The 27,954-nt window shown below is 39.9% G+C and overlaps 1 protein-coding gene across 2 annotated transcripts; it reads left to right on the forward strand.

Moving 5' to 3' along the window:
- The first annotated feature begins 377 nt into the window (after window positions 1-377).
- Window positions 378-27,932, forward strand: LOC109621699 (uncharacterized). Of its 2 annotated transcripts, XM_062849420.1 has the most exons (4): window positions 378-813; window positions 879-1,733; window positions 7,066-7,372; window positions 27,487-27,932. In XM_062849420.1, exons 1-3 carry the CDS (start codon window positions 466-468, stop codon window positions 7,369-7,371), a joined length of 1,509 nt encoding a protein of 502 aa, XP_062705404.1. In that variant the 5' UTR covers window positions 378-465; the 3' UTR covers window position 7,372; window positions 27,487-27,932. The 2 variants fall into 2 exon arrangements, with proteins under 2 accessions (XP_062705404.1, XP_029725277.1); XM_029869417.2 differs by lacking the exon at window positions 27,487-27,932 and having other exon boundaries at window positions 7,066-7,798.
- Window positions 27,933-27,954: the final 22 nt, after the last annotated feature.

Genomic DNA, 27,954 nt, shown 5'->3' on the forward strand with positions numbered 1-27,954 from the left:
CATCGGTCTAGCGAATACGGGATCGTGGGTTCGAATCCTACCAGACCAGAACGCGATTATTATTTACAAACCATCTCTCAATAATTTGTCAATTAGCAACAATCGGTGCCTTCTAACTACAAGTTTTTCTGAATGTTATGGGGCTCTGGCTTTGATGGCAATTTCTTCATTGATTTTGTAGTCATTCAAAATATTGGTCTGAAGGAGAAAACAATACACAATATAGTAGAAAAAGTGAAACAAATAAAATTTTCAAAATTGTTCATTGACATGCTATACCTAGTGCTATACCTAAATTTAGTCTTTTTTTTAAGAAAAACCTAAGCCAGTTCATGAAAATTATGGCGGAGTTGATGTCACATTCATGGTAAATTCCTAGGTGTATCCTAAGATCTAGGCAAGCTGCGACCCATGCTTAAAACTTGACTGCTGTCATTGGATCACCTCGTTGTGTATTTCCGGAAAATGTCTACCGTTGACCTGCTGCAGGAAATACACCACCTGAAATTTGCCTGCCCCGATGCGATAGAACGAGACCTTCTGAATGCGTGGCGCACCTATCGAGTTTCGGATATCACCAGACAACTTCAAAGCGAATCGGGGAGAGAAATCTACGCAGAAGCCATAGTATTCGAGCCGAACGATGAACCAAAGTCATTTTTCCCGAAAAGCCTTGCAGAGTTGGTTGTTGAACATTTGGCCACTTCGTTTGATGGTGGACCGATTCCAGAAGGGCTGACATGTGAACAACAGCGAGACTTCGGAGCACTTCTGGATGTGGAGCTGCCTATCCTGAAATTGCTAGATGTCGATGTGAGTTTAATGAATTTACATTAATCTTTTAGTTTACAACAATCTTTAAAATGGTGCTTTTTCAGAACACAACTTTCTGGAGACGCGTGACGAAAACAAAAACCAAAACACTAGTAGAATTCCTCAAGTTCGACCGAGATAATTCTACACACTGGAAGAACTTGGGTGTGGCACTTAAAGTAGCCGAAACAATCGAGCATGAAACACCTGAGTACTGGTTTGAAGGTGACCTAGAGGATATTCTTGAGAAGTCCCAGCCATTTGTCGAAAAATTGGCAATTTCACAACTACAGCCATTCAATCAAATAGAGCCCGAGGAAAATTACGAAGAATACAAAATCTATAACCCGACTCCGGATTTGTGTAGTCACGGATCTCTTGTAGTTCTTAAACACCTTGTTAACCTCACTTCGATCAGCTTGGCGTTCGGATTGGGAGATGCCACCAAAGGTTACGAACGAAGGTTCTTTATATTTTCGCTGGAGGACGTGAAGAACCTAGTGAAGGCAATGGTCCATTTTCAGCATTTACGTCATTTCAAACTATCCCGCAGTCGCATGGAACCGGATAAACTGAAAACACTTCTCGATCAATTGTCGACAATGAACATTGAAACTTTGGAGTTTCCATACTGCTATCTAGGAACAGACACGGGAATGCTTCTGGCAAAGTACATCAGCAAATGTTCTGAAATGCTAAAGAACTTGAACCTTTCTGGAAATTTTCTGGACGGTCAACAGATTGAGAACTTTGGTTACGGTATTAACGTGTATCAAGGCATGTTGGAGAAGTTGGATTTGTCCCACAATCCCATCGGAGAAGCAGGGGTGCTCACTTTGGGAGGGGCTATCAAGAACATGCAACAAATCAGGGAGCTGAATGTTACCGGCTGTGAAATTGGAGAGCAGGGTGCTTTCAGGGTGAGTAAGTGATGCCATCGAGGTTACTCCAAGGTTCTCACTGAGTGACAAGCTCTTCAGATAAAAACAAAGTTTTAAGGGCTATTCCCATTACATCGGGCCGGGGCCGAGCCAGGCCGCGGTCATCGATTTCTTACATGGCGTGTTTCACATCACACCGTGCACGGTCGGGCCCCGGCCGGGCTAGTGAGAAGCACGCCAAGAAATTGGTGACCGGGGCACGGCCGGGGCCCGGCACGGTCCCGGCCCGGTAAAGTGAGAAAACCGCTTTATCCTTCTTCTGTACACACTTAGAATAAATTACAGTATTCGGTGAAAAAAATCACCGAAACTGGTCTGTAAACAAGCAAACTACAGTATTACGGCGAAATCGATGAAATTGCAGGAGAAAATCGGTGAAATCTAAGAAATCGCCGAAGAACCGGTGAAATCAGACAAATTTACAGGAGACCTGTGAATATTTTACCGTACTACTGTAAAATGCGTTTGACAGCCACGCCAGCAGCTTCGAGCATCAGTTCTATTAGAATTTGCACATCATCTCCAAGCAAGACTCTCTTGTACAGCGGCAGCAAGTGTGGTTCCTGATCAGAAGGTCATGTATTCAATCCCATCATCGACGTTTTTAATGAAAATATTGTTTTTTTTTGTACTCGCATAAAATCGCCGTAAATTTGTAAAATTTACCGTACGTTCAGTGATATTGAGAATTCATTTGTAAACAAACATACCGAACGTTCTGCGATTTTTACAGTAAATTTGTAAAAAGTACCGAACGTTCCGGTAATTTTGACAGATGCATTTTCCTGAGATTCGCAGTACGTTCGGTGGTTTGAAAAATCACCGAACTTTTTACCGTACGTTCAGCTGTTGAGATTACGGTAAAATTTTACCGTAATCCGTCATTTTTTCTAAGTGTGTAGGATGTATGTCACACTTTCATACATCGCACAATGGGAAAAAATAGGTATAAAACGCGAATAAATTCAATATCTCTGCTCGGAGTGGATGGATTTGATTGAAATTTTGACACAAACTGCAAAAAACTCTACAGTTTCAGATAAGGAGGGGGTCATTCGCCGCACGATGCTGGAAATCAGTGTATCGGACCCGTTTTACCCCACTCTCTCTCTTTTTCACCTTTTTGGGAAAATCCTGGAGTGCAAAATAAATGATTTATTTGATTCGTGTTTGTGTTAAAACTTCTGTAGTATCGAATGGAGCTGGTTTGGCTCACCGCACGGCCTTAAAAATTGAAATATTTTTAAATAACCCCGATATCCCCTATTTCTTTAAAATTTCACATGCATCTCCACCCGGAGTGGAATGTAATCGACAAGAGAAGGAGCAATCTTATGTCAAATTTCCGATACTATGGAAGTTCCTACACAAATACGAGTTAAATAAGTCACTTATTTTGCACGCCAGTCGGGAATAGATGAGGATTTTCTCAAAAAGGTGTGAAAAAGAGAGCGTGGGGTAAAACGAGCTCAAAACACTGATTTCCAGCATCGTGCGGCGAATGACACCCTCCTTTTCTGAAACTATAGAGTTTTTTGCTGCTTGTGTCAAAAATTCATTCGAATCCATCCACTCCGAGCAGAGATATTGAATTTATTCGCGTTTCATACCTATTTTTTCTCACTGTGCATCGGCACATTTCAAAAGGGCATAACCGCTTTTTGAAACCACATGTAGTGTATGTAATAACGTGGTTCAAAAAATCGTTTTTGCTCCACACCGCTTATTCGATTCCTAACCAGATTATATGCCTTCTCACAAAATTCGAGCTCATTTGGTTGAAAATTGAGACTGCACAAGCCCGTCAAAGTTTGTATGAGAATTACTATGGGAAAACGATGTTTTTCATTCAATCGACCGTAGCATTTCCACAAGTGCCCTATTGGGTTAGTCGACCCTTGGTAACACTAGGCCACTCTATCAGCTACAACTTTGCCGAAGACCGCATTCAAATCGGACGCCTCATTAATTAGTTATCGATTTGTATCCAACTGGGTAAACTTTAGCTATGATCCTCCAGCTTCCCAGCAGGCAACATTGCTGCATATGGCGCCAAAGATAGCACCCTGAAATCATGGCTACTTTGTTCCACTGCAGAATGCAGTGATGCCCGACGATTAGTTTAACCATCATGAGTAAAGATTTCGATTCTGGATAAAAATCGGTAACTAATTAATAAGGCGTCCGATTTAAATGCGGTCTTCGGCAAAGTTGTAGCTGATAGAGTAGCCTAGGATTACCAAGAGTCGACTAACCCACTAGGGCACTTGGGGAAATTGTACGGTTGATTGAATGAAAAACATCGTTTTCCCATAGTAATTCCCATACAAACTTTGACGGGCTTGTGCAGTCTCAATTTTCAACCAAATGAGCTCAAATTTTGTGAGAAGGCATATAATCTGGTTAGGAATCGAATGAGCGGTGTGGAGCAAAAACGATTTTTTGAACCACGCTAGTATGTAATGAGCTTTCTTAGAAAATCACTCAAAATACTTGAAGTGTAGAGTATGCATTTCAAAAACTGCATTATTTTGAGAGCGTACCCTTTTCCTGTAGGATGTATGTCATACTTCCTACCGCTTTTTGAAACCACATGTAGTGTTACATATACTAGCTTTATTAGAAAATTACTTAAAATACTTGGAGAGTAGACCTATTTTGGGCGCTTTCCACTACGGCTGTCGATTTGTCACTGGTTGATTTTCTTTTTGTCAATTGATGAAGAGGTGACAACGTTGTGGTGGGGGTACTCGGGATAGGGGCTTCTGCACAAATACTCAACATAATAGATTGCAATAAAACAGAACTTACCTTATTTAATTTTCAACACAATACTCATCTGACCGACCATACACATTTGTGTTGATATGTATCTAGTCAGTATTGACACACGACAGAATAGAAAGCAGGAATTTAGATAGATATCTCTTTTCCATAACGACATGGTTACAGCATATTCAATTACATTACCTTACATAATCTTATAACTTATCTTGGATCTTTTACACGAATTTTCGTTTTCGACTTTTATTTAAATAATTTGTGGCATAAGTACATTTCAAATCAATACTAGTATTTGCATATTATATCTTTTACAAGTATTTAATGTTTGCAGGGCCCATATAGCCGAGGCGGTAAACGCACGGGTATTCAGCATGACCATGCTGAGGGTGACGGGTTCGATTCCCGGTCGGTCCAGGATCTTTTCGTAAAGGAAATTTCCTTGACTTCCTTGGGCATAGAGTATCTTCGTGCCTGCCACACGATATACACATGCAAAATGGTCATTGGCAGAGGAAGCTCTCAGTTAAAAACTGTGGAAGTGCTCATAGAACACTAAGCTGAGAAGCAGGCTTTGTCCCAGTGAGGACGTTACGCCAAGAAGAAGAAGAGATTAAATGATAATGAATTAAATCGTTAAACCAATGTTTCATTGAATTTCGCGGTATAATTTGCATTAGGGCCTGTCCATAAATTACCTAGACTCTTAGGTGGACGGGGGGACGGGGGGGTCTGGTCAAAGCCTACGCTCTATACAATTTTCGAAAATTTTGTGTGGAAAAAAGTCTACAAGAGGGAGGGGGGGAGGTTTCTGAGGTGGCCAAAAATGAGTCTTCGTAGTTTATGGACAGCGCCTTATTGTTTCTGAAGTCTAATCCAATTCCTCTCCCCGACCTATACCCATTACCCTTCCGATGGTGTTCATGTGGTCCGCACGGGCTATTACGGCCATTACCCCTTCTTGATATTTGGCATTTGATTGTATTGTAAGGATTAAGGCGTAAAAAAACCGCCATCCCTCATTAAATATCTGGCGTTTTTGTGCATCGGATCGATAAGAAATTGTTATAAAGTGATCTAGCTGCAATATAAGTGAGTGGCTTGAACGATTTGGTAGAAGATACGAAGTTCATTCAGGTATGCTTCTATTAATGTAGTGGTCATAAAACTAACTTTAACCTACGTTGAAGCTAGTGACTAGATTGTTTAGTACGGTTTGTAAAAAATCCTCCCCATTGCCCTCACAGGACCTTTTGTATTACCGTACGGTACACTACCGCCATTTTGAACGCCAACTTTAGTTGGCACGACTCGGCTTAGTGGTCCCTTGTTGGTCACTACGCCTAATACGTAAAGGAATCTTCTGAGCTCTGGTCTTTCGAGCCACATATCCGCAATAGAGCGGTTCCTCGGGCCCTAAGGTGCTCTAACCGTTATGGAGGACCCCTCTCGGCGGAGTCTCTCCGGCCTTGTCCTGGGTTCTGTCGATGTCCGTTAAAGATGAGAGACGCCAGCGAGACGCGTAGATCGCATTCCGACAAGCCGATCTACCAAGCCATTTTCCAACCACCATTCCACTACCCCAAATTTTTTTGGAAATAACATTTCACGAAATAGGTCATCTGGGAACACTCGTACACTCGAAAAATATTGCATTCCGAGGATAAATATATCCTTAAAAACCATCGTTTTCAGAAAATTGAGTTTTAGGAGTTAAAATCCAATATGGGAACATCTAAAAAACAGGTCAGAATTTTAGCGATGAGGAAGAGTGAGGTAAAGTCAGTGTGACGCAGGGATGCCATATATACAGATTTATCTGTATTATACAGATTTTTGAGCATCCGTACAGATTTCCTTTTATATGAAATACAGATTTTTGACCAAGAGGGGCTATTTTATTTTTGTATGGGATACAGATTTTTCTCCCAAATTTTGTATGGGATACAGATTTTTGAAAAGTGCGATACAGATTTTTCGAAAAATCATCTGGCATCCCTGGTGTGACGATCGTCAATACTACAATTTGATATTTTTAGGACTGCTAGTCTAAATGCAAACATATTTTTTTCGAGGTGCCGATATCCAAACATCGTGTCTAGTGATGCAGGATGCGCCTTAAAAAGACGTAGCATTTTTGTGATTTTGGCCAATTAACAGCACTCCCTTGTATGTAGCCTAGCTAAATATGTTCTCATACATGGGTTGTAGCGATTTCAGGGACACCCTCTCCCCTTTAAATGTTACGTCATTTTTTAATAGTCCCAAACTCCTTTCCGTCGTCACTGTGAGATGTTTGTTTGGATTTTACTTTTGAAAAAAAAAATCAATCTAACATAGATTAAAAATTCTGTTGATGTCCAAAGAATTCATAATATAACTTCTGCACAAAAATTCCTTATTGCTTCGGATACTCACGTACCAACTAATTTAGTGTTGAACAAATTCAGCTCTAAATCAAAACCTTACAAATTCAACAAAGTGCGAAATATGTTACCATTCATAAATTGTTGTACTTCTCCATTCACAGGTCGTCCAACTACTAGGATTCCATCACCCACTGAGAATCCTGCACATGAATTGCACTCCACTAGGTCGAGCTGGTGGCAAAAAGCTGATTGAAGTCCTCAAAGAAAACTGGCTCGTCGAGGAGGTGAACTGTAAATTTTGCGACCTGAAGCCTAGTCACGAAAAACGGATTCAAAGTATCCTGCGGAGGAACAAGAAATTCCACCTCGCGCGACAAAACTCCAACAACGCCTCCACCAGCAGTGGTGGTGATTTGCCCACATCGTCGTCGTCGTCAAACGAGAAATCCTGCTCAATGCCTCAATAAGGTTTGCAAAGCAATAAATTCGCCTGTTCTATTTCGCTTCACCGACCGAGCGACCGACCGACAACGTGTGCCATCACTTTGAGAATCGCATTATCATTTATACGACGTCGTAAATTCCGTTCCAGGCTCGTGGTTCTAATTATCATTTTGTTGGCTTCTGGTGGATGGCGCATCGCGCGCGCAAAGAAAAGTGCATTTTGGCTCCTACTGGGTTGGGTGGTGGCGTCGCGTCGGCGGATGTGGCGAACAACGTGAGGTCGTAAAATATTCGCCAAGAAACGCGCAACGTCTTCCGCCCAAAATAAAAGAATAGACTGCGCGCTGGCTGTCCTCGTTGCCGTCGCGGTGTGGTGTCGCCTTCTTTGCCAAGTTGAGCATATGGTGGTTGTGACGGGTGAAAGATCATAGAAACAATACTGCATAAAAGGGAGGAATAATATCTGTGTTTTCGAAATTCAAATTTAAAAAAAATCGTAGTTAAAACATTCGTAAAAAGCTTCAGTTTACTAGAAAGAGAACTAAAATTTATTGACCCGTTGTTAGATCAGAACAACAACTAAAGGAGACAACATACCCTACCCAACAATTTAAAAATCTTTCCCAAGACAATCGTGGAGATACAGAGATTTTCACTATTCGCTCTTTGAAGGAAGCACGACACTAGACAACAGACTAGCATGAAACGCCCAGTGGCACAGCCGAAAACTTCTGACAGTTGTGGCGGGAACCGAACTTGCGCTCCTCAGCACGATGCGACTAAATGCTTGGTGACACTAACCGCACATCCACGAAGCCACAAAGACTTAGTGTGAATGAAATTACTAATAACCAATTGAACTTTTGTATTGTATGTATCATGATTGCAGGATTTAATTTTTTCATTAAGGTGATACAACGTGTAGCAATTTTCAATTCCATACATTCTGCGTATACTATGGCCGCTCTTAAAGATCTGCATTTGGTGGAAAACAGCAGCAACTTTCCAGCAGCGCAATGAGTAGGCACTTTTGCTACAAGGTGATTTCTGGTCTGGTGGCTCATGAAGCCCCAACATGGGAACAGAGATTTCGTTTTGTGTGCAGAACCACCGACGGCACGGCACGTTGCCAAAAAATAATGGCACTGTTGTTGAGAGACAATCGTAAAATGCGACATTTGTTTAACAGTTGTTGTTTTGCTTGTTAAAGGGATAGGCGGAATATTGGAGATCATTAAATGCTCATTTTGAGTAGACAATAACAACGGAAGGTGTGGTTTGGTTGCAAAGGTTTGTGAAACATTCAATTGAACATTCTGGAGCAGTGAACTCAATCCCAACTTCACCGCGATTTGTTTTCTTGTGCTGACTGGGAAGAGGTTGCAAATTGATGAGTCGACAATCTGGTCGCCCAATCTACAAGAAAGGACACATACTTCAGTGTGACAATTACATAAGTATAACCCTTTAAATTCGGAGTCAAGAGATGTTTACCAAGCTGGTTCCAGTAAAAGTCGATCGTTTAACTACGGATGAACCCAGACAATTTTTTTTTTGCAGACTCACTATTAGTTATTTTGATGCAGCGTGAGGTTCTGATAAAGTTGAACAAGTTGCCATTGAATTATTCGTTTATTTGGCAAATTGAAAGATACATTTGCGAAAAAACTACCGCTTTATTTGGTGGAATTCAAACCCACGACTCCGTATCGCCTGTCTGGCGTTTTCACCAACTAAGCCTCAAAACAAGTAACGATTATGTAAAATAGAAAGTTAAATTGGCTTCGAAGCACCAACCTAACCGGGTCCGTACTTTTTAAAGGGCAATACGTGAGGTTTTGGGGGCATTTGGTGGCAGCATTTCAGGGGAATTTCAAGGGGGCTTCTGGTGCGTTTGAGGGTATTTCTGGAACTTTTTGAATTGGTTCCATGGGGTTTCAGGAGCATTTCAAATTGAATATGAAGAATTCAAGGTTGTTTCAATGGATTCACGAAGGTTTCAGGGGAGTTTCGAAGTATATTTGGTCAGGGTCGTATCGGGGTGGTTGAGGAACACTCTTACATCCGAGGGTTTTCAGGGGCATTTCAAATGGATTACGGGTTACCAGATTTCAAAGGCAATTCTATGGGATTATATAGGTTTTAAGGGCGTTTCAATAATATTATATTATAATAATATAATAATGGAGCGTTCGTTAATACATCTTACGATTCAATAAGGAATGCTATGCCAAGACATGGTTTTGACAGATGCATTGTTGATTGGATTGGAGAAATGTTATCAAAAAGAGAGATAGCATCTAACTTTGGCAGCTCATTTATTACCGTTAGAGCAGTTAAAGGGTGCCCACAAGGATGCCCACAAGGAGGCGTGCTATCACCTCTATTGTGGTCTTTGATAGCTGATGATCTCTTCAAAAAATTGGAAACACAGGGCTTTGAAGTAATTGGCTTCGCCGATGACATAGTCATACTAGTTCGTGGTAAATACGACAACGTTATCGCTCGTGGTGTGATAAGGAAGGATTGAACATAAATCCTTCTAAATCCACGATCACACGACACGTTACAAGTGCTATATGGATAAGTAAGAAAACTTCTGGTAAAAATAGGGATTGAAACCAAAAATGATCCACTGGATTTACTCGGCAATTGTGAGACCCAGAGTTACCAATGCGTCACTAGTCTGGTGGCCTAAAAAAATGAAAGATTACCACAAAAAAGCTGGAGAAACTTCAAAGATTAGCTTCTCTTTCAGTTACTGGTGCAATGCGAAGTACACCGTCTAAAGCGCTTGACACTTTACTCCACCAACTTCCACTGCATCAATTTGTTCAACTAGAAGCTGCAAAGAGTGTATTGAAGCTCAAAAAAACTACACAACCCTTTGAGGGTGACCTGAGAGGGCATCTCAGTATTTTGAAAACAATTAGTATCGGCTCACTAATCGCAAATAACAGAGATTAGATGAGCAAAATATACAATCTGTGGACAGATGGTGGCCCAGAGCTACACCCAGGATCAATTGTATTTTACACTGATGGTTCAAAATTGAACGGTCAAGTAGGTGCAGGAGCTACTGGCTCCGGTATCAAAATATCAATTCCTATGGGCAAATGGCCAACAGTTTTCCAAGCTGAAATCCAGGCGATTTAAGAATGCAGTAATATTTGCTTATGCAGAAACTACAGACATTCAACAATTTGAATGATGTCTGATAGCCAAGCAGCTGTGAATGTTTTGAAATCAGCAACATGCACTTCTAAACATGTTTGGGAGTGTATTCAGTCACTTCATCAATTAGCTTGCCGAAATCAGGTGAAGCTATTTTGGGTTTCAAGGGCACTGCGGAAATGAAGGAAACGAACAAGCCGATATGTTAGCAAGACTTGGATCGTCTCATCAATTCATAATGCCAGAACCATTTTGTGGTGTGTCTGGTTGTTCTCTCAGAATGGAGTTTAAAACATGGGAACATGAGAGAATAAGATCCAACTGAGAAAACACCACTTTTGCGAGACAGTCGAACATTTCAAACACTCGCAAAATTCTAGAACTTTCTAAAAAAAGATCACAGTTCTTTTACGGGCCTTCTAAAAGGTCATTGTCCGAGCCGGTATCATCTGAAGCTAATTGGAAAACTTCAAGATGATGTATGCCGCTCCGCTTTTGCGGCATAGATACACAAGATTCAGAGCAATTGGCTCCTTTAGCGGTGTTGAGATAATTCCATATTCAGAATCTCCATGCAAAACTGAGCCGAAATCCAAATTTTCATGAATTTTGGTGCCCGGGAACCTATTTAAAAATCACTTTGAAGTTTGTATGGGAGCAATTTATCGAATCACCCCTCGTCGCATTTTGTACTGGGCGGAGCTGTCAAGCAGTTGGCCAGCTGTCAAAAGGTGATTTCGAAAAATCTCTTCGAACGCGATTTTAGGTACCAAAATGAAGTTATAAAAATCTGAAAAAAATCATGGTGGTTCAGAAAAAGGTGCTCTTTTGTATAAAATCAATAAATCACTACATTTTTCTTAATTTAAAAACCCAATTGTTGTGCCGTTGTCCGACGATGGCAGCTAAAAGAATTAGGTTCTTCGACAATTAAGGGGCTGGGCTGATAGAACCCTTTGATGTTTGGAGAACAAACGCCAATACGGTAGTACAGTTCATCAGAATGGTAGCACCGTGTTGGGATCATGCTTACAATCAAGGTTTGACTATTGCTGACTTCAATCGTGTTACGTCAGACATAGCTAAATAAAGTGGAGCATTTGTCACAATAGATCTAAAACTGGTCGCAGTGATTTATATACCCAACAAGGAACAAAAAAATGGGCGTTTCAAGGCATTGCAGGGACGTTTCAAGGGGTTTAAAGGATTCAAGTTCAGGGGTCTCTGAAAATTCTCCGAAACTCCTGGAAATCGCTCCGAAATTCTCATATACCACAGGACTCCCCCCCCCCCTCCCCCGAATCCATGTAGCGCAGCTGAAACCTCCGAAAATGCCTCCTTGACACCTGTGAAACCCACTGAAAATCTGAAACTATCTGGATTGTCTCTGGAATACCCCTAAAACTCTCACGAACTCCTTATAATGCACCTGAGGAAACCACCAAAATGAACCTGTAACGCCTCTAAAACCTGTCAAAAACCCTCTGAAACTCTGCAATGCATTCAAAGATCCCCTCAGTTCGAAAACGCTCCTGAAACCTGTTACACCAGCGGTTATCGTGTTACCCACATGTCATAGTTTTCTGTACCACTGGAGCTCCAGGCCTACAATGCGAAACTGTCATTTCATACTCCCGGCCATCATCTTCATTTGTGTTACAATCCTGGTGCAATATGGGGCCGTTCCTAAACCACGTAGACTTTTTGGGGGGAAGGGGGGAGGGTTCTGGCCAAAGTTTACGCTCCATACAAATTTCAAAATTTTTGTATGGACAAAAGTCTACGAGGGGGGGGGGGCTACGATGGCCAAAATTTGGTCTACGTGGTTTACGAACAGCCCCTATGCTGTATTCAAGGCAAATAACATTTTCAAGACTAGAGCTCCCGGAACCGCCACTAAAATCTACAGGTATCCTCTCAAATCCCTTTGGAACCCCTTAACGCATCTGAGACCTCCTTGAACCCCCATGATTCTCTTGACGCCCCCTGAGACACCATTAAGGCCTCCTCAAACGCCTCTGGTACCACATGAGATGTCTCTGAAACTCCCTTAAACGCCCCTGAGACCCACTGGAATTCTCTTGGAACCGCTTGAGACTCCTTGTAGCGCCCCTGAGGCCTCCTGAGAGCACTCAGGAACCCTATTAAAATAAGACCTGGTACCCCTTGAAACCCCCTAGGATCCCCTTGAAACACTCCTGTGATGTCCTGTGAAAATCTGAAAGAAAGTTTTATGCGAGCTCTGTGGGTTGAAATTTCCTGTTTCCGTTTTTAACAGATTTCTGACAAAAATTAAATTGACGGTCTAAAATTAGAATGACGTATTGACAAAAAGAGTAGTGACCCACCATACAAAACTTTCTAGTTTTTCCTGCTAAAAAATGATTAGTAGTGTCCTATATGTTATGCAAAATTACTAGTTGTGATCATTGTTTGTAAAGTTGTGAGATATTGATAAAGTATATCCATAGTTTAATAACATTATCTGGTAGACCGGACCATCTGTTTTTCAATGATTTCGAGAAAATGTCCTGCAAGCACTTGAAATTTCAAATCTCTGGCATTATTTTCAGAAATACTATTATTCTTTTATGTAATGACACATCGGTATCGAAATACCGTCGAAAAGTTCAGGTTTAACGAATCCCTCAGCTTATCTTTACCCACCCGAAAAATCGTGTAGTCCACTCTGACTGAACGCCGACCATCTGTGCATTCCATACTCCCAGACGAAGAACGATTTTTCTGCAAGTTTCATGTTCACCTTTTTAGTTTTCTCTGTTTAATTTTAACATGCACAACGTTCGATTTTAAATAGAACCTTTGAGACCATTGTAACGTCGAACATAGAGAGCAAAATGTCGTTTTGATTTCTCACCGAAGACTGCAAGACCGAAAAAAAAACCCAGTCGATAGCATCTACAGGATCATGTGAAGATGCTTCATTCCGAAGTCCAGAAAAATGTTCTGGATCTCAAACAGTCGGAGCCACGTGTGAAACGTCCTGCATAACTGTACGATCTGCTTTCGAATCAAACTCAGATGCCAGGAGCATCTAAAGGCAGAGCCACCAGTAATGGATCGCAATAATTTACACCAACTTTGAGTAATCGTGATGCCGGGTTGATCATTAATTGGAGTTCCAGCTTAAATATAGTCTATATTCATTTCATTTTCATATGCAATAATTGATTTTCCAATCAATAATGTCCAGGACCTCAAGACCTTCTTTTCATTTGGAATCCTATTTGATCGCCATGTGCGCACCATTGCCTATAAAGCATTAAGGTGAAACGGGACGCCGTGTTATTTTTCCTATCTTGCCTCTCTTTCTAACAATTTGCCTCGCGATTTTGAAGATGTTAATCTCGAGTTCTGTCGCACTGAAGATGCTGAAAAACAATCAGCATATGCACTGCAAGTGAGCATACACAATGATAGATTTTTGTTCCAAAATATGAAGTAGAATCTAAGATTACCATCTTAGTAGCAACAGAGCAATGGAGGATATTTCCCCAACCGTCCCGTTCGCCCTTAATACATAGTTCAACAGTTCATTCATTCATCAAACAAATCAGGCATTCTCCACTCCAGAGAAAAGCATTTTTCATTTCAGTACAGTCAGTGTTCCAAAGTCTGAAAGAAAGTACTCTCCACCGTAGTACCAGCCCTGGGGGAGGGAGTTAATTTCAAAACACATTTTATGGCAGTCATAAAAGAAAACTTTTCCAAGCGATAAAAACCGGTCAAAGATAGAAAGTAATTTTTTAATTAATTTTTCACTTCTTTTCCACTGTTCAAACAAACTTATTCAGCTGACGAAAACAGTGCGGCACAAAGTTGTAAAATGCACTCGACTCTCGACTCTGATCTTCTTAGGAGTTTGGTCCCTTTTTTCCTTTCTCGATGTCTATAAACGTTGGAAATCGTATCAGTTTTCCCATCTCCGAAAACAGTTACCCGCCTTATTCAGACAAACAAACAAACATATGTAGTAACATCGACAGTAAGTCTCAATCGCATAAAATATCCCGGTTCAACAAAGGCACTTTCCATTTCCAATTTCCCACTGCATCACGTCTCGTTGAAGTCTAACGACAGTCGCACACCTCTACCCCTTCGAATGAAAAGGAACCATTACCGGTGGAAGTAGAGCAACCGCCTCCCTGCATCCAACGCCAGCGCCGAATAAAGTCGACGTCGAAAAAAAGTTTACACCGGGTAAACTGCAACCTTCGGCGCAACCACATCCTCCCCTTTCTGTTCCCCATGAAAACTCCATTACCGTCGTGAAAAAAAAAACCTTTTTTTTTCTAGGAGGCAGCTTGAGTGAGTGCCCGGTTTCAGTCAGTCAGCCTGTCTCCGAACTCAAGCCGAATATGTATGTTGAAATGAGTTTTCCCAGCAAAGCTCAAAAATAAATTGATTGGAATGAAACGTGATATTTTTTAACCTCAAAACAGTCGACAGAGCGCGGCAGAGAAGTTCGATCTGTGAAGCGCGGTCCAGAAAACTCGTCAACAAACTCTCTCCGGCGCCGGGATCAGAGATGGAAAGTAGGTCGCTTTGGAAAATCCTGCCTATGGGAATACAGGGGTAATGTGGAGTGACGCTGACTGGTGGGAAAGCATAGATGAGATCGAACATTGTGTCACTCAAAGCTACCTCGTTTTACGGTACGCTTCCCAATGGACACGTGGCTCGGCTCGGTGTCGTTGGCTTCATCAGTCACTGATACTGCGGATCTCTATACCTGCCGGGTACCACCCGAACCGACAGGTGAAATTAATCCCAGTCCAGTTCTAGCGATGCCGATCTCCTCCGTACCCCGCACAGTGATGCTGTTTTACTGACCGTGTATGCGCGCGCGGGGGGGGGGGGGGGGGTGGATAACCGCCATTCAATTATACACCGCGGTCGCTTTACATTCGACGGTGCTCCTAGAAGGAATTGCAGCCATACACCCGGCAGCCCGTTCGTTGAGCTAAGCTCCTGTTGGGCGTGGGAGAAAAGGAAAAAGCAAATATTTGATGTTTGAATAAGCGATGTTTGATTTTGTTATCCATTCAGTTCAGCATATTAATGAAAAGTATCGTTTCTTGGAAAACATGTTGAAGTTGGATGCAAAACAACTGGGGTAATTCATTTAAATCCTGCTTTGGAAATCCAGACTAAGAAACAAATCCAGCTTTTTACGCTGGCTATAAAACTACGGGGGGTGATTCGATTTTGACAATTCTTGCCGACCGATTTTATAGCTTGGTCCAAGTAGGCAGAAATATGAGTTTGTTGATTTGATTGTCAAAAATTTTCACCACATTATTTTGGAAGCAACGAGTTCTTTGTAGCTAAAGTTTTAACATTCATACTATTTTATGTTATTGTTAATTGATTCTTCAAGATTTTAGGCACCTGAGAACCGCAAAACGGATGTGAGAAGAGGTAGAAAATCAGTACAATTAGATCAATCAATCTCAAGGAAGCGCAAACTATACAATGATAGATAGGTTTGACTATTCATAACGGGCAGTGCACAGTGCGGGGTCCACAAAGATTTCAAAAATTGTACCCATGAACACTACGCGTAGGTAGTACGCTAATTCTTCCGATAATGTTTTACCCTTGAGTTTAAAAATTTTACCACAACTGACTACAAGAAAGTCTCGTGCTCTCATTAAGGTTAACGTCACCAACGGGTTTTGTTATCCGAAAGGCTTAAATCAAAGTTATGCCCATCATTCGGGAAGAAATACAGTTTTGAACATACTTTTTTTCACCATTAAAAGGAGACTAGAACGAAACGTAGATTATAATTTAAAGGGGTATTTACACTTCACCGGGTTGTGCATGCGTCGACGTCCGGGTGGATTGTGGCCAAATCATGCATTTGTCTTCAGATTTCTCTACACTGATACGGGAACTAAAGACCACAGTATGGAGTCCTATTCTATCAGGTCTCACCCGGTTGCCAATTCTTTGATGTACAGATATTCAAATAGCTAGGGAAGGTCCACTATATAAGTGATTATTTCTGCCCACCAAAAGACGTAACTCACGACGTAACCGAAATCCGGGTGCTGCTTGGGGTAGTTAGTGTTAAATCTCCTGAGCATGAACAGTATAGTGCGATCTAGGATAGCTCTAGGCATCTGGTATTACATCCTCACATATTTTTTACCGCTCGCTATCGTTATAGATTCTATGGACCTAAAATAGTCAAAGTTTAGTGAGAAATTAATAAATAAAATAACTCAAAATTGATAATAAGTTACGAAACCAAAGTGAAAATTTTTGACGCTTCACAATGTCAACATTAAAAAATTTTCACTCAAACTCCACACAAAGCTTACTTCGATACAACCATAATAAAATTTATAGTGTCGGCAACAAATGTCATAAGGCATTTATGGCAAGCTAGCGTAAAAAGCTGGATACAGCTTTTTCAACAATGATGAACATAAAATGCTTAGAAATTTTCTTAAAAAAATGCTTTCTGATGACTGATTTATACAAGGACGAGGTCAGATTGACTATCAAAGATTTTTTTTATTCTTCATTCACTTAACCTGAGTTACAGCTCTTTTTGTCCACCAGGGTACTGCGTGAGCGATTGCAATTGGCACTTACACTTTGTACAGCGCCTAAATTTATTATATTCTTATTCTACTATATCGAACTGATTGCCTTTGCGCTGCTGTCACTTTTCTACCCTGTCCATGGTAGAATGATGAGCACGAGAATGTTTATATGTGTGGCTCTTGTTCCTTTCCCAGTCCAATTGAGGGTCCATTATGAGTTTCCGTTTAGCCGATATCCATGTTTCCGGTTCCGTTAGAGCATATGTTCAGAAGGGGGTCAGGTATCAGCCGCTCTCGGGGGGAAGAGCAGCTGACGAAAAATTGCAAGTGCCGGGGCTGGGATCGAACCCATGACCATCCACTTATGAAGTAAACATGCAACCACTACGCCACGGGCCCCGGCGTCAGAGAAATTATTACCGGAAGATACTTTTTTCCAGGAGCAGAGTTTCTTCTGAGATTTCTACAGGATTTCATTATAGATTTCTCTTGAAACTCCTTCAAAGATTTTTACAAAATTCTTCAGGGATTTTCTTCAGGAATTTCTTTAGAATTCCTGTCAGGGATTACTCCAGGAGATTCTTCAAGGGTTCCTACAGGAATTTCTTCAGCGATCCCTCCTGGAATTTCTTCCAGAGGTTATTCTAGAAATTTATTCAGTTATTTCTACAAGAGTTCTCTCCTCAAGAGTTTCTTCAAGGATCCTCCATAGAAGTTCTATGATAGAACTCCTTCGGAAATTCCTCAAGGAGATTTTTCAAAAATTCTTCAATGCGTACTACAAGAGATTTCTCTAGGAGTTTCAATGAAGATTCCTGCAGTAAAGTAGTTCTTTCAGGAATTGCTCCAGAAATCCTTCAGAGATCGCCTCAGTAGTTCCAGGAGAATTCAGGGATGCCTCCAGATGTTTCATCAAGGATTCTTTGAGAAGTTCTCTCAGCTAGTAGCTCAGCAGGAGCTCTCTTAGGTATTCTTCCAGTTCTAAATTGCTTCAGAGTTTTTTTTTCTGATTTTTTAGGTTTCAGAAATGAACAATGACACATATATATTGCCTTTTGTGGCATACTATTGTTGATTATGTCTTGTCTTAAATGTGATGTTGAACAAATAAATGTATGTATTAGCGTGGGTCATCGGAAACGTTTTCTCAGATCAAAGCTTTTTTGGTTCCGTTTCGGGTCCTGAGTATCTGTGCAAAATTTGAGCACGATCGGTTGCGTCTACACTTTGCGCATTGCAATCGAAATTTGTATGGAATTTTGTATGGGAAAACATACTTTTTTGCATTTTTGTCATAAGTTGAAAAAGTTTGTCTGAAACTTTATAACCGATACTGTAAAATGATAGCTTAGGATGTTTTGAAAAACTTTGTCGAAGACCACAAAGCGATCCGATGCATGGGAAAATAGTTATAACCAACGAACCTCATGCATGTGTTTATGTTTTAACATGTAAAGGAATAACAATAGCAACAAAAGCATGCTGTTTCGGCAAGCAATGCCAACGCTATAACTTTTTTTCATAAGCATCAGATCACTTCGCGGTCTTCGACAATTTTTTTCAGGGCACCCTAGGCTATGTTTTCCTTTTATCGGTTACATGGTTTTAGAAAAATTCGAGCTTGTTATGAGAGAAATGCAAAAAAGTGTGTTTTCCCATGTAAAACTCCATACAAACTTCAAACGCGATGCGCAAAACGTAGACATAACCGATCGTGCCCAAATTTTGCACACTTAGGGTACTGGTTCCCTTATTAAGCATGTGGCTCCCATTTTCATCCTACGAAAAACAAAGGATTGAAGCGCTGTTTGGTTTGTTTCTTATTTTTGTATTTTTTGTTAGAAGTGAGCACCCATGAAAACAAAAAGAACGGAATCAATCGGTGTCGAAATCGCTTGTTTTCGAATAGGATAAATATGGGAGCGTGAGATTACTGATGGCACACGTACCCTATGTGGGTCCTGAAATGGGATCAAAAAAGCTTTGATCTGATGGGATACCATTGAATTTTTCATTTTTCCATATAAACGATGACCCATTCTAGTATGTATAGCGCATTTAGTTCACCACTGGACTATCGCACTAGTTTTCACGAGTGCGAAAACGCTAATAAAAGTGCGCGATTGCATCAAATCAACTCGGTGTCTTCAGAGCACTTGTTCTCCATAGATTGAAGAAATAGTGCGCCGAAGACATCAACCTGATTTGATGCAATCGCGCACTTTTATTTACGTTTTCGCACTTATAAAGTCGCAGTTCGCAGTCCAGTAGTGAACTAAATGCGGTATATGTATACTGGCATTTAACCAGATTTGTTGGCATGTCTGAAAGATACTGGAAAAACTTGTAATAAGAAGACACGCAATGTTGCTAATTGATTAATTGAGCGATGAAATTGGTGAAAAAAATCGCCAGACTGACTCCGAAGCCACGCCGTGAACATTCCTTTTTCACAAACCCATTGCTCTTTACCTGTTCCGTGGCTTAGTTGGCTATAGCGCCGGTTTAGCGAATACGGAGTCGTGGGTTCGAACGCGATTTTTTTTTTCACAAATTTTATCTCTCAATTTTTCAATCAGCAACATTTCGTGAGTTCTAGCTACAAGTGTTTCGAGTATGTTTCAAGGATGTCTCCTGCAGATCCATCAGAAATTCCTACAGAAGTTTGTTCAGGAATTTCTTCAGGAGGACCATTGGAAATTGGCCCAGAGTTCGTCCGGGGATTTCTTCATTAAGTGCCTACAGTAGGGTGTCCCAAATGAGCATGAGTATGAGCATGAGCATGAGCATAGATGACCGCACAATTCGTAGTTGCTACTCCGTGATCGACCAGAGCAATGGAAATTGCGCAAAGAACCAATGAATAGGGCTTGGGACTAGCTTACTATTCTCAATGTACACAGTTCGAGAGCTCTCAACTTTAGTAAGGTAAATAACGGCGCCGGCCACGTCCTTACGGTCATCGAAGATGGGAGGGAATGTTAGTAAGACAAACGTTGTTATAAAAACCACGAATCACTGCATCTCCACGTTTGTCTCAGGAAGGATTTTTTTGTTAGTAAGGTAAGGTACATTGTCAGTCCGGGAGTACCTATGGTTGGTGATATGACTTGACAATGGATCAATATACACAAACCGCCGTTAACAACCGACCACTTTTCGACGCAAAAACTAGCCAAAAAGAAAATTCTATCGCGCGTCTCCACTCTACTAGGCTGCAGAAACCTTTAGTCTATTCCACACAGAAATACACTGAACGCGGCGCCCGAATTTTTTCACGACCGGCGAGCCCGAACTAACACTTTTCACTCTTTTGAGTATATGCAAAAAAATAAAGAACATATTTATTATCAACTAAAAGTGTATTGGGAACTAGCCGACACATGACATGACGAACTTTCCAATATTTGTTAGATAAATAGACAAAAACCAGAGCAATGTTTTATCATGACATAGCAATAATAATCATGAGAAGCGAAAAATCTGAACCGACTTGACCCACGACGCAACCGCCGCACACTCTTCATTTAGTGCCTACATGGTTCAGTTCAGGAATTACTTCAGAGATTCCTCCAGAAGTTTCAGGGATTCACGCAGATTTTTCTCCAGAGATTCCTCCCGAATTCCTTCAGAGATTCTTCCAGAAGTTCCTTCGGGAATCTCTCCAGGACACCCTGTGTAACTTCTTATAGAAAAATCCAACGACAGCAATGAAAGATTTAAGGGATTCCTTCGCTAGTTTCATTAGAAATTCCTACATAAGTTTATTCAGGGATTAGTCCAGGGATTCACACAGGAACTTCTCCAATAGCAATTGGTCCAGAAATTTCTCCTGAAATTTCTCCAATAAATCCTCCAGAATTTCTTTATGTATTCCTTCAACAATTCCATCAGAAATTCCTACAACAATTCCTCCAGAAATCTCCCAAGATTCCAACAGAAAACCCTCAAAATTCCCTCAAGGGACTACTTTGAGACTTCCCCCAGAGATTTCTAGAGGAATCTCTCCAATGATTATTGCTAAACTGCCGTAATTCTGCAAAGTGACGTAGGCGCCATTCAAAATGTCGATATTTTTTGGTATATTATAAACAATATCTGGTGTAAAAAATAACACTGTGGTATGCCTGCTATATTAGAATGCAAGATCTAGTCGTAATCTATCATCGATGGAAAGAAACTTAGAGGATGAACAAGAGTTTTATGCATAATAACCAAAAAATGGGCCAAAACCACCAGTGTCGCTTACGTCACCTTGCAGAATTACGGCAGTAAAAACCTTCCTGGAATTCTTCCAGATTTCCTCCAGGAGTTCCCAAAAATTCCTCAAGGAATTCCTCCAAAATTCCTGCAGGATTTTTTTTGGAATTTAGGAATTTCTCCAGGAATTTATCCAAGCTATACACCAGAAATTCTTTCAGGTATTCCTCAAAAAACTCCTCCAGGAATTTCTCCAAGAATTTCATAAGGCATTCCTCCAAAAAATTCTGGGGATTTCTCCCTGCCAAGAAAAATCTGCCAAGAACTCAACCAGAAATTCCTCCAAAAAATTTTCCAATAATTCCTCCGAGAATTCCTCCTGGAATTCATCCACAAATTCATGTGATCATGGATTCAAATCCCTTCAGGAGATTCAACCAGAATTCCTCGAGGAGTCAGTCTCTTCAAGAGTTCATCAAGGAATTTTTCGATGATTCACAATGACTTTCTCCAAGAATTCCTTCAGGAATTTCTCCGGGATTTTTTCAGGCACCTATCCAAGAAAATTCTCCTGAAATTTCTCCAAAAATTGTTTCAAGAATTTACTTTACGAATTTCTCCAAGAATTTATCCAGGAATTCCGTTTGAAAATTCCTGCACAAACCAAAGGAGGAGCTCCTGAAGGTATCTCTGGAGAAATTACTCCAGAAGCTCCTCCAGGATCTCCTCAAGAAAATCCTCGAAAGTTTATTTTTCGTAAATTCATTTTTTTAACTCTTCCAAGATTTCCCCGGAGAACTCGTCTAGGTATTTTTCCAGGATTTTTTTCAGGGTTTTCTTTGGGAATTCCTATATTAAATTCCTGCAATTCCTCCAGAGATCCTCTTAGGAATTCCTCCAGCGGTTCCTCTAAGACTTTCCCTAGGATCTCCTCTCCATTAAAGTCAGGTGTTCGATTATGCCCGACTCAGGGAAAGAATAGAATAGCCAAAATGGAAAATCTGCATATCTAATTTTAAACAAAAACCAAATCTCAAACTTTATAAATACCAAAAGAAAACAAGTTATCTTAACATAACAGAACGAAGAGATAAAAAGTAAGAAATTATTTTAAAGAACTTTGTTAAACTTGATGGTACATGGAAAATATCTATAGAAATCCTTGCAACTATTCTTGAATATTTTTGTTTTATAAATTCTGGAAGATATCAAGAACTATTCCCATTGAAATCCTAGAAGAAATTCGACGAAATTGGACGAAATTGGACGAATTATCAATTCATTGGAGGAATTCTTGAATAAATTGCTAATGGAATTCTTCGAGAAAAATCTTATGATATGCTGTGAGGGATTTCTCAACAAACTATCAAAGAAACTTCTAGACAAATCTAGAGAAAAATCTTCAAAATAATCTCTGGAGCAATTCCTGAAAAAATACTTGAAGAAATTTGTGATGTAATACTTTGGAGAATACTTGATGACATCCTTCCTGAAATTTTTTAAAGGATTTTTCAACACTAGAGAAATGTATGATGACATTTTGGCAAATAATCATTGCTGGAAAAGATGTCCTTGAAGATTCTTCTTAAATAATCTGTAGGAAAATCTCTGAAAGATATAATTTATCAAAGCAGTCATGGCGATAGCTTAATATTTAAAAAAAATGTTAAAGGCAATCTTAGAGAATTTTTGAAGAAAGCGGATAAGCAATCTTTGGAGGAATTCTTTCAACAACAATTCGATTGAAAACTTCGAAGAAATACCTGTCCAACTTTTTGAAGGTATTTCTGGTGAAATACTTGACCACTTTTTGAAGATAAGTTTCTTCCAAGGAAGTATTCTCAAGGGAATAGTTGAAACAGTTCCATAATTATTTCAGATAATTTTAAAGGAACTCTTCAATCAACTTGCAATGAAATTCTTGGAAAGATTCCTTGATAAATCATTTAAGAAAATATAGAAGAAATCCCTTAGAAGAAACCCAAGCAAAACTCGTGGACGTTTCGGGTTGAAAAGGTGATTGGAGAAGTAGTGTAATTTCCTAGCAGGAATCTGAAATACTGTAGAAGGAGTTCTGAAAACTAATTCTTGAATGAAAATAATTAAAGAATATTTGAGGAAATTCCTAAAAGAATTCGGAGATTAATGGAATTGTAAAAATTCTCGATCAACATTTTTGAAAACTTCTGAAGATTTTTTTTTTCTGATCTTCTTAAAACAAATTATTTTTTTTAAGGCTTTTTGGAGGAATCCCTTTAAAAATCATTAGAAAAATTTCTGCTGGACTTCTTGATGGAATTTATAAGAAAAAAATATGTATCTAAAAATACCTGGAGGGTTCATTACAAAAAAAAAGCATTATTAAATGCTTGATAACATTTCTGAAGGAATTTTAGATGAATTCATCCCGAAGAAACCGTTGGTAGATTTCCTGAAGAAATTAGTGTTGTAATCGTTCTTACTCCAAGTAATTCACTGAGTAATCAGCTCTACAGGCAAAAAATGGAAAAGTGCTCTCATATACTTAAAACATACATTTTTAAATTTTTGGCGCCCTTCATTATATTTGCAATCATTGTTCCTACCTCAATATAACTGCCTCTATGAGTTGTTAAACTATTGCACAGTGAGAAAAATAGGTATAAAACGCAAATAAATTCAATATCTCTGCACGGGGTGGAAGTAATCGAATGAATTTTTGACACACATACTGCAAAAATATGTATAGTTTTATATAAGGATGGTGGCATTCAGCACGTTTTACCCCGCTCTCTCTCTCATACATCTTTTTTGAGAAAATCCTCATCTTTTCCCGACTGGCGTGCATAATAAAAAGTTAGTCAAAATATCGAAATGAAAAACTTTTACTTCTGCATTCTGCTTGGGAACAGAATCTGTGGCTTAAGAAAGAAATGGAAATTTCTCCACGTAAATATTAGAAAATCTCCTCTGAGATTTTTATTTTCTTCAGAGATTGCTTCAGAAATTGCATTGATTACTTCAAAATCTCCTTCCTGAATCTATTCAAAAACTTGAGAAAATGTTCTACAAATTCTTTCAAAATTTTCACGAATGATTTCTTTAGAGTGCAATAGAAACTTTCCATGAATTTCTTCAGAAATTCATCCATGGACTTTTTTAAAAATCTCTAATAGTTTCTGTCCAGAATTCCTCTACCGGTTATTTTGCAAAAGCTTGTAAAAATTTTATCAGATTTCTTCAAGAAGCTCTTCAAGTAAAAGTTGTTCTACAATCTACAATCTTAAATTGGCAAGGGATTATTTTTTAAATCTTGCATCAATTCCTTCAAATCCCTCTAAAATTTCCTTTAGAAGTTCTTCCAGAAATTCTTCGTGAAAAAGTTCATGGGATGCTTTTATAGAATCTTTTAGATATTCATATAAAATTTCTTATGAATTCCTTCAGAAATTACTTTGGAGAATCCATTCCATTTTTTTCAAGAGTGCTTTGGAAAAGTTTGCTGTATAGATTCCTTTGGAAATCCTTTAAAGATTGCTTTCAGAAAATCTTCCTCGAGATCTTCCAGAAATTTCTTCAGAGATTCTTAAAAAATATGGGTTGCTCACGAAATTCTTATGAAATTTCCGCATTTCTGGATTCTTTAATTACCAATTTTTCCAGTGCATTATTTGAGACATATTTCGAGGGATTGCTTCTTCACAAATTTCGCTGAGGATGACTTGAGAAAGTATCTAGTAAGCCTAGTGGTTAAGGCTATGGATCACCAGATGGCGAGTTCGATTCTTGTTCCGGTCGGGAAAATTTTCTTGACTCCCTGGGCATAAAGTATCATTGTACTTGCCTCACAATATACAAATTTATGTAATGGCAGGCAAAGAACGCGCTTCAATAAATAACTGTGGAAGTGCTCAAAGAGCACTAAGTTGAAGCGAGACAGGCCAAGTCCCAGTGGGGACGTAGAGCCATAAAGAAGAAAAAAAGAAGTCTTAAGAAAGTCTTCAATGGATTCTCGCAGAAAATATTCTAGGATTGGTTGAGAAAATACTGATTTCTTCAGAGTTTCATTCAGACTTTTTCAAGGAGTTTTTTAGTTTTTTTTTTCAGCGGTATCATTAGTCATCATTCGACAGATTTTTACAGGTTTTCATACAAATATATTATAATCAACTCTTCCGGGAAATCTTTCAGGAATTTCTCCAGGTATTCCATCTTGTATTCCATTGAAAATGCCCCCGAAGAAATATCTCCAAGAACTTCTTCAATGAATCCTTCAGAGATTCTTGCATGATTTTTTCTGTGGTTCAAGCTGAATTTCTTGCATTATTTCATACAGAAATTTCCTCATTAATTTGTCCGGATATTCTTTCATGTATTATCACAAAAAGTCAAAAATTTCCGAAGACACTTTTATCAATTTATCCTTTGATTTTTTCCTAGAAATTCTTTTATTTCCTTAAATATTTTTAAAAGATTTTTCAAGTCATATTCACAGATTTTTATCCATTTGTTTCTCAAGATATTCCTCCAGAGATTCCTTAAAGGATTTCTCCAAGAATTCTTGTAAAACAAATTCAAAAGATTATTTTAGGAATTCCACCCAAGGAATAGTATGTACCAGATTTAAAAAAAACTATTTTTGTCACAATTTCAGCCTTTCGGTGTTAAGCCGTTCTTAGTTTACCATAGTTTACTTCATAAGTTGTATAGTCAATTCTCAAGCTTTAGAAAATCCCTTAGTAAAGTTGCCCGCTCACTTTTTAAAACAACAGAATTATCGGAATTGAACTTCATCGCAGCCCACTTGAGGACGAATCCATTCCAAACCTCGGCTACTAATCGAGCTAAAAGAAACTCTCATGATTCACGATGTTCTCAATTTAATCACTACCAAACCATTTTCCGCAAAAGCATCTCAACCCTTTTCTGTCAACAACCAAGCACTCCAAAAAGTGCAATCTCATCCAAAAATCAAGAGACAATCTTTCACGAGCCATTAAATTCGCTAACGACGATGACACTTCGCTCATTTCGTGCAACAACATCTCCATCCCTCCTCGGTAGTAAGTATTTAGGTAGGTATACGTACAGCTAGCTGTGCATTATTCGAAGCGCGAAAGCGTACCGACCGACCACTTCCACACCGTGTTATATCGCGACGACAGGCGTTGCTGCTTCTTTTGCCACTGACTGCCCTGCCGCCAGCGGCCTTACCTTACTCACTGCTGCGGAAGCGAGGTATCGCTCTGGGGCGACAATGTCACGAAAAAGATTAATTAAGCGCTTCCTTTGCTGTAGGTACCTCCTGAAGTCCTGAGTCTTGGTACTTGGATGTGCAGAGCAGCGCATGTCTTCCTCAGTTAGCATTAACCGAAAAGTGGAAAACCAGCATCTTGAACTGGATGGAGGCACGCGCTATGTCAGCAAAGAGACCTTCTTGGTTCCGCTTCCGGGATTTTCTCCTTTTCGGAGCTCGGTATTGAAATTAGGAACGGTGCACTTTTTGATTCTGAGATTCGGTGCAGGAAAGGTGCAGAGAGCAGACAGATTTTATTTTCTCGCTGCTCTCAAGGGAAAGGAAATGTGCCGGGGAAAGCCATGGAAGATCAAGTTACTTTTCAGATGAGCATGTTGAACGTCTTTACACCCAAACCTTATTTTACGTCCACTATTGGTTTAGCGAAAAAAAATTCTACCGACAAAATAATGATCAAAATACAATTTTTTATATTTTTGTACACTTCTCACAATCACGAAGATGTTTAAAAAAATATAAAACTGTTGAGTTTGCTCATTGTCTTAGCGGTAGATTTTTCTGTCGCTTAGCCAAGCATGGACGTAAAAAAAGGACGAGGTGTATTTGGTCGAATTGGTCGTTTGGTCGAATGCCATTTAGCCGAATTATGTTCAAAATAATTCAGAGGAACCCTTTGACAATCTAGCAGTCAATATGATCCATTAAAAAAAATACGTTACGGTTATGTGTGTTTCAGTTTGACCGTAGTTGATCATTTCTGGTTCCCAACCACTCTATCCTACTTCCACCGCAGAACTGCCCCTCTTCGCCTTCACCCGCAAACCGTAACAGACACAATAGGGCTTCTGTCCACCGTGTCGTTTTCCACCTTTTGCCGTGTTTACAGTTTCATCCTGGTTCGTAATTTTTAAAGCTTTGTGATGCAGCAGTTTCCCTCCTCCCTCTTCCAGGTCCATCTCCCAAGAAAAAGAAACGTTACGTCGTCTTTGTCGTCGTCAGCTGTAAACCAAGCGGCGAAAACGAGCGAAAATATTATAATTTATGAACAGAATTATTATGGATTATGATCATTATTATCCCACGCGCGCGAACCACCATGGCCATCATCGGACCAACCGCTTCCCAAGTCCCAAACGGGACTGCTGCTGCTGCTGCTCCAGGAATGAAGAGTAATGATGATGGGAGTGTTTCGTCCCCCCCCACCAACTGGCTCAGGTAGGTACATTGAGCGGCAACCTTCAGCTTCACATTATTACCAGCGACGGACAGTTTACAAACAGAGGGCTTAAGTGACATCCTAGAGATCATCAATTCTTAGAGCGTGTGATTCGCAAGTGCTGCTAGCCATCAATCTGAAACTTTCCCATTTTGAGGTGCCACGGTAAAATGGGGTACTGTTTCCGGACACTAAATTTAAT

This window comes from Aedes albopictus, chromosome 2, assembly GCF_035046485.1.
Source record: "Aedes albopictus strain Foshan chromosome 2, AalbF5, whole genome shotgun sequence".
Taxonomy (NCBI): domain Eukaryota; kingdom Metazoa; phylum Arthropoda; class Insecta; order Diptera; family Culicidae; genus Aedes; species Aedes albopictus.